General features: G+C 36.1%; 1 protein-coding gene across 12 annotated transcripts in view; it reads right to left on the minus strand.

Moving 5' to 3' along the window:
* Positions 1 to 774: 774 nt before the first annotated feature.
* ADAM28 (ADAM metallopeptidase domain 28) overlaps positions 775 to 9,593 on the minus strand; it is a 68,107-nt gene continuing 59,288 nt past the window's right edge. For 4 of the 12 annotated variants that reach the window (XM_034661252.1, XM_011234089.3, XM_011234093.3 and 1 more), the window contains 6 exons: positions 6,133 to 6,241; positions 5,117 to 5,195; positions 4,263 to 4,328; positions 3,718 to 3,780; positions 2,819 to 2,881; positions 775 to 2,281 (listed from right to left, as the gene is read on the minus strand). In XM_034661252.1, the coding sequence (XP_034517143.1) occupies positions 2,261 to 2,281; positions 2,819 to 2,881; positions 3,718 to 3,780; positions 4,263 to 4,328; positions 5,117 to 5,195; positions 6,133 to 6,241 (401 nt within the window). In that variant the 3' untranslated portion in view covers positions 775 to 2,260. Of the gene's footprint in view, positions 2,282 to 2,818; positions 2,882 to 3,717; positions 3,781 to 4,262; positions 4,329 to 4,366; positions 4,522 to 5,116; positions 5,196 to 6,132; positions 6,264 to 9,593 lie in introns of those variants that run through there. The other 8 variants (XR_004625744.1, XM_011234090.3, XR_002144135.2 and 5 more) reach the window with 6 other exon arrangements.

Here is a 9,593-nt window from a genome sequence, read left to right on the forward strand (position 1 = left end):
AGTTCAGCTCAGTAGGAAACTCTGTAGGATTTGGTTTCAAAGTCTTAGGATAATAGAATCATTTTCCTATCATGGTCCTCCAGTTATCTGTCTTCATAAGGAGCTGTGGGGCTTCCACATCAGAGACCTAGTGCCATCATTTCAGAATTTACAGGAAGGTTCTTCTTGATAATATATGTTTTATTTTTAGTTCTGGTCATGTGGTGGTTAGGTGAAGATTCATAGGTTAAAAGATTTCCATTTTATCAATATTAAGAATGAGACAGGGACAGGAATTAAAAGCCAAAAAACAAAGAAAGAAAACAAATAATATGGCAAAGATCTATAGGTTTGTCATAAGTGAGATAGTGGCCTCATGGGAAATAGGGACTTATTTCTGGGTTACGGCAAGGTCCTCTGAAACCTAACTCCACAGATAAAGCTATAGTTTTAAATGTGTTCTTGAGTAAACTCCCACATGGAAAGAAAGGCTGCTATAATAGGAGAGATTTGACAGATGGACTCTGGGTGTGCTGGGGATTGAGTTTATATAGAAACTCACACTGCAAGGGGAAATGAACTTCTTGAGGATAAAGTTCCCCATGGAAAAGAAGGAGTGTGGGACCAGGTCCATGGTGGAAATGGGTAAAGCATGCCAAGTATAAAAAACAAAAATCATGGTGATGATGAAGGAGCCCTAACTGTGCACATGGAAAGCATGTGCCCTAATAATGGAAGCAGCAACTTTATTAGTTAGGGTGATTTCTGTAGCAAATAAGAAAATGCAACTTGAAATGGCTTAAACAATAAGGAAATTTTATTGATAGCATAAAAGGAAATCCCAGCAAAGTTTAGGGTAACTCCAGCAGTTATTAATCTACCAATTCAGTGACATCATTAAGAGACCAGGATTTATTCTTTTTATCTTTCTGCTCTATTTTATTCAGTATATCAGCCTTAACCTCATAATCACAGCATGGTTGCAACACTACCAGACAGCCTATTCAGATCCCAACATCCAGAAGAAGGGACAGGATACCTTTTGTGAAAATTTTCCAACATAGCTCTTCTCTTGTCTATTGGCAAAAAAGTTGGGGGGAGTCATACGCTTACCAAATCAAACACCAGTAAGGGAAATAAGATTATTATGACTGATTTAGAATGATAGAGATTTATCCTGGAGATGGAATCAGGATTGCCTTTTCTAAAATATGGACAACTGAATAAAACTGGTGTTCTGAAAACAAGGAGAAAGAAGATTATTTGGAAGGAAACCAACAATGTTTATTCCAACATCAGTCAACTAAGCTACTGGTTGCTATGGGCAATGTGATTTCAGTGCTGCCAAATCTTTTGATTACTTTTACAAAACTGGAAATCTGGATGTTTATACAAGATCTCCCAATTTTTAAATATTGAGAAGAAATTCAAAACATTTAAAAATACTTTATGACCAAAATCATCCCGGCCAAATAAAATAAATCTGTAGTCCAGATATGTCCTGCAAGCTACCAGCTGACAATCTCTGGTTTATGCTATTAATTTTTGTAATTGAAACTTTCTCTACTTAGAAAGTGAAGTTCACTTTAAGCTTGCTAGTAACTGAATTATACAAATTTCTGTGAAAAAATTTTAATTAATAAAGTTTTACTCACTTATAGCAAACTTCAAATGACATAGCTAATAAGGATTGCAAAAGATAATGTAGGAAAAAGTTGTTATATAAATCAGCAATTGTTTATATAATTTTGTACCGTTCTAATTTGACAGGTTTATGGTTAAAACAGTCAAGATGCTGGTAAGTCATCTAATGATGAATATACAATTTTCTTCTATCCCTCCTAGTTTCCTGTGGTTTCCTGGGGGGGGGGTTGTTTGTTTGTTTTAATTAAATGGTAAATATATCTTAGTAAATGAGAAAATCAAGATGTTCAAAATATTTGAGGAAATATTAGTCAACATCACAATAAGAAAAGGGGGGGTGTCTAAGAAAGTCACCTAATTAGAGATTTCAGACTCATAGCTATTTGTTTAGAGTCCTCTTCTTTTCCCTGAATATGGAGGATAGAAATTGTAAATTCATACAAAAACTCTCAAGAGTATGTCTCTCTTGAAAATTTTTGTTTAATCTCCTCAAAGTACAACATAAATCAAGAAATGTTAATATCCTTGAGTATCAAGAGCAAATAATAAGTAGAAAGTAAGTATATTTCTCTTCCATCCAGATTATCCAATCTTCCAAGTTGGTCATTACCCCACCCTTCCTTGCTTAGTTGCTGCTTCAGACTTTTGGATTGGAACCCTGAAAAAGATAAAAGTTCTTAAATAATCAACTTAATTCTAAAAACTTAGATATTTTATAACTTTGAACTATTAAGAAGTTAAAATAAATTATGTGTAGTCACGCTTCCTATTTTATAGAGCATTTGATATACCACAGTGGAGGAGTGCAAAAATGGGAAGGCAGGGAAAGAATGTGAGAAAAACACCACACTGGGATCCAAATATCCATCTGACTAATTGGTGTAATATGGAGAAGGTGAGGGATTAAGGGAAGAGTTATGAGACCCTGGGTGATTATCCTATCTATCTCACTTCCCTGGGGAATATTTCTGAGAAAATAAAGAATATTGGAATCATCATCACTTTCTAGCTAAAACCCAACCACCTTCTTCCTCTTGGTTTTGACCACTCTAGGAAGGAAGACATACCTTAGCTCCCATCCTATAATACAGATACTGTTCTTAATGAACATCTTCTAGGAAGACACAATTAGAACTTCTCTCCTTGACAGTAGGCGTGTGACCAGATTACAGTTGTTTGCCTATGGATCTCTTACCTTTGGTGTTGACATTATTTTATCCTTAAAAACAGTAGAGGGAAGTACTTTTGTGGCATTATGCTATATTAGAGACAAAAATATAGTGGGTCATTAGAAATGCTATTCTTTCCCAATCTTAGGCATATTTATTTCCTTATTTAAATCATCCCTTACCTCCCCATCACTCTAGTTCAAATTTCAACCACTTAGTCAATGGATGTTTCTCCTATTTTAACTACTCTGAGTCCATTCATTTTCCCCTTTACCACTTACTTTTCATTAGTATTACATGCTTTGGCACAAAAAATATGTAAGGGATTAAGAGCTCTATACACATATGTCTTGTTTTCACACTAAAAATGTAAACATTCTTGAAAAAATGACTTTAATTTTAGTTCTTTCTCATTTACCTACAACAGACTACCCGGTATGAAGAAACATGTTCTGTAATTACTTGAGTGAATGAATTCTACCTTTTACTTCTCAAGTGTCTAACTTTTATTCCAGATTTGCCAACGTATGGTCTGTTTTTCATACCCTACTTTCTATAGAAAACTGTAGCTAATATAGGCCTTATTCTATCTATATTAAATTAAAAAGTAAAATATATAATAAAAATTTATATTCTCCAGAATAAGTATCTAAAAATGAGACTGTTTACCTCCTAGAGCAAAGCTATTTATCATTTCTTGATGACTGTGTAACAGTAGAGCTATTTTTAATAATAAAAATTCAATACCCATACTAATTTATGGATAGTAGGTAGGCTTGCTTTCTCAGGTATACCTATGTGCTACAATATCTCAGGTTGCCCTAGGGAGTGTGTATCCTGAGACAGAATCTATAGATTCAGAAACACTATCCACATGGGGCACAAAAGACATTTAAAAAATCATTAGTGACTACCTGATACTTACAAGGAAAGAAGATGACACAGATGTAGGAATCGGTGGTGGTGGAAAATCTGGCTTTGTAATTAGCTAGTGAAAAGGTAAGAAAAAAATTCATTCAAAGTGGGGTCTTGAAAACAGATGTGCTTAACGGAAATTGTTAAATCATTTTCAGAAATCGAGAACTCATGATCCTACCCATGAAAATAGTTTAAATCTGTAAGTTCAAGTGTTTTCCATTAGGTGTATATATATATACACACACAATTAATACGACCAGTGCCAATAGACAGATGATGAAGATACTCTCTATGAAGCAGATTGATACTCTTCTTGTAATAAATTACCACCCTTTCAGACCCAGTAATTCAGATTAAGGGGGTAAACATAGGAATATAACCTTCTCACATTTTGCATTTTCAAAAAGTTTTGCAGGAAAATCTATACATTAATATTCACAACGATTTTAACATTCTTCTGAGGAAATAATTGGGTATTGTGGGTTATGTATCTTACTAGTATTTCCTTGAGATTAGATTGGAAGTGATATTTAAGAGAAGTTGCTAACTCACAAAAGAAGCCGGGGGCTCATTGCCCTCTACTGGCAGATCAGGTGCATGGAGCTTCATCTGACTCATCTATAAATAAATATATACATACATACATACATACATACATAAAATAATACTTTTAAAAGAAATGTTCAGCTTCCTAAGTTCAACTTCCAAATAAGCAGTCCTTTCAAGACATGGGAGATCAGAACTGAGATGACACCAAGGACAGAATGGGAAATCATAATGGTCCAGTTGCTGTATTCTGCTGTATCTGGAGCTGTCAGAGACAGGTACGTTTCCATCAAAAACATTATTGCCAATGACATTACCATTAACCAACCTCTGCTAAAATTTCTAAATTTGCAGGACACAGCCAGGGCTTTAAGGGTTATACCTATTACATATATTGTCATACAAACATACATATTATTGTCTTTATTGGGACATTTGCAAAAGGAAAAAGGAATCAACTTAAAATCAGAAAGAAAGAGAGAGAAAGAAGAAGAGAGAGAGAAGGTGGAGACAGAGAGGGGAAGGGAGGAAGGGCAGGGGAGAGAGAGAGAGAGAAAGAAAGAGAGAGAGAGAGATCTGGAGTCTGTTCTCCTTGTTCTCTTTATTTTCTTTGCATTTGTGAACCTCAACAAAGCAGCCTCTGCATTTTAGGAAGACTCTTTTGCACTTAAAAAAAGGCAAAGGAGAATTTTCCAAATGTGTAGTTACAGAGCCCCAAATTCTTACCACATACTAACTAGTCAACTGGATTTGTAAAACACTTCTGAGTAAGTATGACAGATAGGTAGGTGATCAGGACAAGACAATGAAAGAACCACAAATTGGCACCCAAGGCAAGCACACTATAAACTATGGTTCACCTCTTGGGGCTGAACAGCCTTCACTGTCTGTGGGTTCCTCTTCTTTCTGTGAGGCCTGCTGCCAGTAGTAGACAGTGACCTGTATATGAAAGCATATCATATAAATGGACTTAACAGTTCCTTCACCACGATGAGGACACTCAAAAAAAGTTTGCCAATTTTCTTTGCCCATTGTGTCATCTTTGGTCATTGACTGGGATTTATTCTGCTCTCTAGGACATTCTTAAAGCCTCCTTGTCTTGGAATTCATAATCTCCACCACTAATTTTCTTCTAGATTCTCTACAGAGCCTTGAATCCTAATAATGATGGGCTTGAATCAGTGTTTCTCTAAACTATTAATGTCATTTAATTAATTATTTATTTTATTCATTCAATTTTTAGGAAACCCATTAGATGAGGATAAGTCAGTCGTTTAAAAAGGCTAGAAAGATATTGTTGTGTCAAGACTATGTTTGAAAGACTAACCAATAAAAGTGCAAATCAAGATTCCATCAATTTAGGCTGTAAGACCTTGAACATATTTGCTAACCTCTCTGAGCCTTTGTTTCCACTTAAGAAAAAGTGTGAAGTACCTGATTTTGCAAGACTGTTGTAAGGATTAATATACAATACCTTTTCATGTATAAAATGGAAATAATAGTTACTACCTCACAACATTCTTGTGAAAATTAGAGATAATGAATGTAAAAAAACTCAGCATAGCAATTCTCATAAAGATAGTGGCCAATAAATGTTACATAGTGTATTCTTATAATGGATGTAAAATCTTTACTAATGAGAGTTATTATAACTTTTTATTAATTATAAATACAGTGATTAACATAAAAAATATGCATATCGCTGTGAAGGTTTTCCCAGTAAAATTGATACTCAGCCTCTGGCCCAAGAAAAATGTATCTGTACTTATTTCTGAGTATTTGAAGTAAACCACTTAAATTTGAGAATTTGGGTCATATCCTTGAATTTAAAATAAATTAAAGGTCAAAAAGTTCCCAAAACAACATAGAAAGCTACCTCTGGACTTCCTTCTGCTTTCCTCTGGTACTTTGGTGCCAGATTACTATAGCAACCACCACAGATATGACAGCCACAGGGAACAGCACCCCAACCACAATGGAGAAGTCTGCAAAAAAGAGAACCCAGACCTGATGAGGGTATGAGAAATTCACAAATATGCATCACTCTGGTCTTTATTTCTTCATTTATCACAAACCATTTCCTTCAAAGAACACACATTCTCTGGAAAAACTCTTATAGTCAGTAAAATGAAAATGCATTTTGATCATGAGTGTGGTAGTATTATGTAGATAGAGGAAGTAAAGAGGAAATCCATATAAAACATTACATATGAAGTAGGTAAAGCATCATGCTACTGTGAATCCTTAGAAGGGATGATGTTTGTAACAAATGGAAGTGTTGGGCTAGTAGATTAGAGAGAATAGGAAGTGAGGAGGATGGAAGAAAAAGAGTGAAACATTTTTAAAATTCGACCTTGGCATCAAACAAAGAAAAAGAAACTGAAGTCTTTCTTTTTAAATGTTTTTTTATTATATTATGGTAGTCACCTACAGTACATCCCTGGTTTTTGATGTAAAGTTCGATGTTTCATTAGCTGCGTATAACACCTAGTGCACCATGCAATAGGTGCCCTCCCATCACCAGCCTATCCCATTTCCCCACCCCCTCCCCTCTGAAGCCCTCAGTTTGTTTCTCAGAGTCCATAGTCTCTCATGCTTCATTCCCTTATGATTACCCCCCCTTTCTTTTTCCCTTTCTTCCCTACTGATCTTCCTAGTTCTTATGTTCCATAGATGAGAAATATCATATGAATATTGTCTTTCTCTGCTTGACTTATTTCACTTAGCACATCTCTTCCCGTGCCGCCCATGTTGCAGCAAATGTTGAGAATTCGTTCTTTCTGATAGCTGAGTAATATTCCATTGTATATATGGACCACAACTTCTTTCTTTTTTTTTAAAGATTTTATTTATTTATTTGACAGAGATAGAGACAGCCAGCNTCCTAGTTCTTATGTTCCATAGATGAGAGAAATCATATGATAATTGTCTTTCTCTGCTTGACTTATTTCACTTAGCATTATCTCCTCCAGTGCCGTCCATGTTGCAGCAAATGTTGAGAATTCGTTCTTTCTGATAGCTGAGTAATATTCCATTGTATATATGGACCACAGCTTCTTAATCCAGTCATCTGTTGAAGGGCATCTCAGTTCCTTCCATGATTTAGTTATTGTGGACAATGCTGCTATGAACTTTGGGTGTCATATGGCCCTTCTCTTTACTACGTCTGTATCTTTGGGGTAAACACCCAGTAGTGCAATGGCTGGGTCATAGGGTAGTTCAATTTTTAACTTTTTAAGGGACCTCCACACTGTTTTCCAGAGTGGCTGTACCAACTTGCATTCCCACCAACAATGTAGGAGGGATCCCCTTTCTCCACATCCTCTCCAACAATTNTCCTAGTTCTTATGTTCCATAGATGAGAGAAATCATATGATAATTGTCTTTCTCTGCTTGACTTATTTCACTTAGCATTATCTCCTCCAGTGCCGTCCATGTTGCAGCAAATGTTGAGAATTCGTTCTTTCTGATAGCTGAGTAATATTCCATTGTATATATGGACCACAGCTTCTTAATCCAGTCATCTGTTGAAGGGCATCTCGGCTCCTTCCATGATTTGGCTATTGTGGACAATGCAGCTATGAACATTGGGGTGCATATGGCCCTTCTCTTCACTACGTCTGTATCTTTGGAGTAAATACCCAGTAGTGCAATGGCTGGGTCATAGGGTAGTTCAATTTTTAACTTTTTAAGGGACCTCCACACTGTTTTCCAGAGTGGCTGTACCAACTTGCATTCCCACCAACAATGTAGGAGGGATCCCCTTTCTCCACATCCTCTCCAACAATTGTTGTTTCTTGCCTTGTCTATCTTTGCCATTCTAACTGGCGTAAGGTGGTATCTCAGTGTGGTTTTGATTTGAATTTCCCTGATGGCTAATGATTTTGAACATTTTTTCATGTGTCTGTTAGCCATTTGTATGTCTTCATTGGAAAAGTGTCTGTTCATATCTTCTGCCCATTTTATGATTTGTTTATTTGTTTCTCATGTATTGAGTTTGAGAAGTTCTTTGTAGATCTTGGATACCAGTCTTTTATCTGTAGCGTCATTTACAAATATATCCTCCCATTCCGTGGGCTGTCTCTTAGTTTTTTTGACTGTTTCCTTGGCTGTGCAGAAGCTTTTTATCTTGATGAAGTCCCACAAGTTCATTTTATCTTTTGTTTCTCTTGCCTTTGGAGATGTGTCATGAAAAAGTTGCTTAGGCCGATGTCGTAGAGGTTGCTGCCTATGTTCTCCTCTAGGATTTTCNTAGAAGTTGTTGCCTATGTTCTCCTCTAGAATTTTGATGGATTCCTGTCTCACATTGAGGTCTTTCATCCATTTGGAGTTTATTTTTGTGTATGGTGTGAGAGAGTGGTCAAGTTTCATTCTTTTGCATGTAGCTGTCCAATTTTCCCAGCACCATTTATTGAAGAGACTGTCTTTTTTCCACCGGATGTTTTTTCCTGCTTTATCAAAGATTAGTTGCCCAAAGAGCCAAGGGTCCATTTCTGGGTTCTCTATTCTGTTCCATCGGTCTATGTGTCTGTTTTTGGGCCAGTACCACTGTCTTTGTGATCACAGCTTTGTAGTACAGCTCGAAATCCGGCATTGTGATGCCCCCGGCTTTGTTTTTCCTTTTCAACAGTTCCTTGGAGATTTGGGGCCTTTTCTGTTTCCATACAAATTTAAGGACTATTTGTTCCAGTTCTTTGAAAAATGTCATCGGTATTTTGATCGGGATAGCATTGAAAGTGCAGATTGCTCTGAGTAGCATGGACATTTTAACTATGTTAATTCTTCGGATCCATGAGCATGGAATATTTTTCCATCTTTTTGTGTCTTCTTCAATGTCCTTCAAGAGTGATTAAGAGGGACAGGCCTAATCCACTTGCACGTCTNAGAGCAGAAATCAATGAATTAGAAACCAGGAGTACAGTAGAGCAGATCAACAGAACTAGAAGCTGGTTCCTTGAAAGAATCCATAAAATTGATAGACCACTGGCAAAACTTGTCCAAAAACAAAGAGAAAGGACTGAGATTATTAAAATAATGACTGAAAAGGGAGAGGTCACGANAATTAATAAAATTATGAATGAAAAAGGAGAGGTCACAACCTACACCAATGAAATTGGAAGGATTATTAGAAACTTTTATCAACAGCTTTATGCCAATAAATTAAGCAGTCTGGAAGAGATGGAGGACTTCCTGGAAACCTATAAGCTACCAAGACTGGAAACCTATAAACTACCAAGACTGAAACAGGAAGAAATTGATTTTTTATTTTTTATTATTTATTTATTTATTTTTAAAGATTTTATTTATTTATTTGACAGAGATAGAGACAGCCAGCGA

Source organism: Ailuropoda melanoleuca, chromosome 5 (genome assembly GCF_002007445.2).
Source record: "Ailuropoda melanoleuca isolate Jingjing chromosome 5, ASM200744v2, whole genome shotgun sequence".
In the NCBI taxonomy this organism is placed as follows: domain Eukaryota; kingdom Metazoa; phylum Chordata; class Mammalia; order Carnivora; family Ursidae; genus Ailuropoda; species Ailuropoda melanoleuca.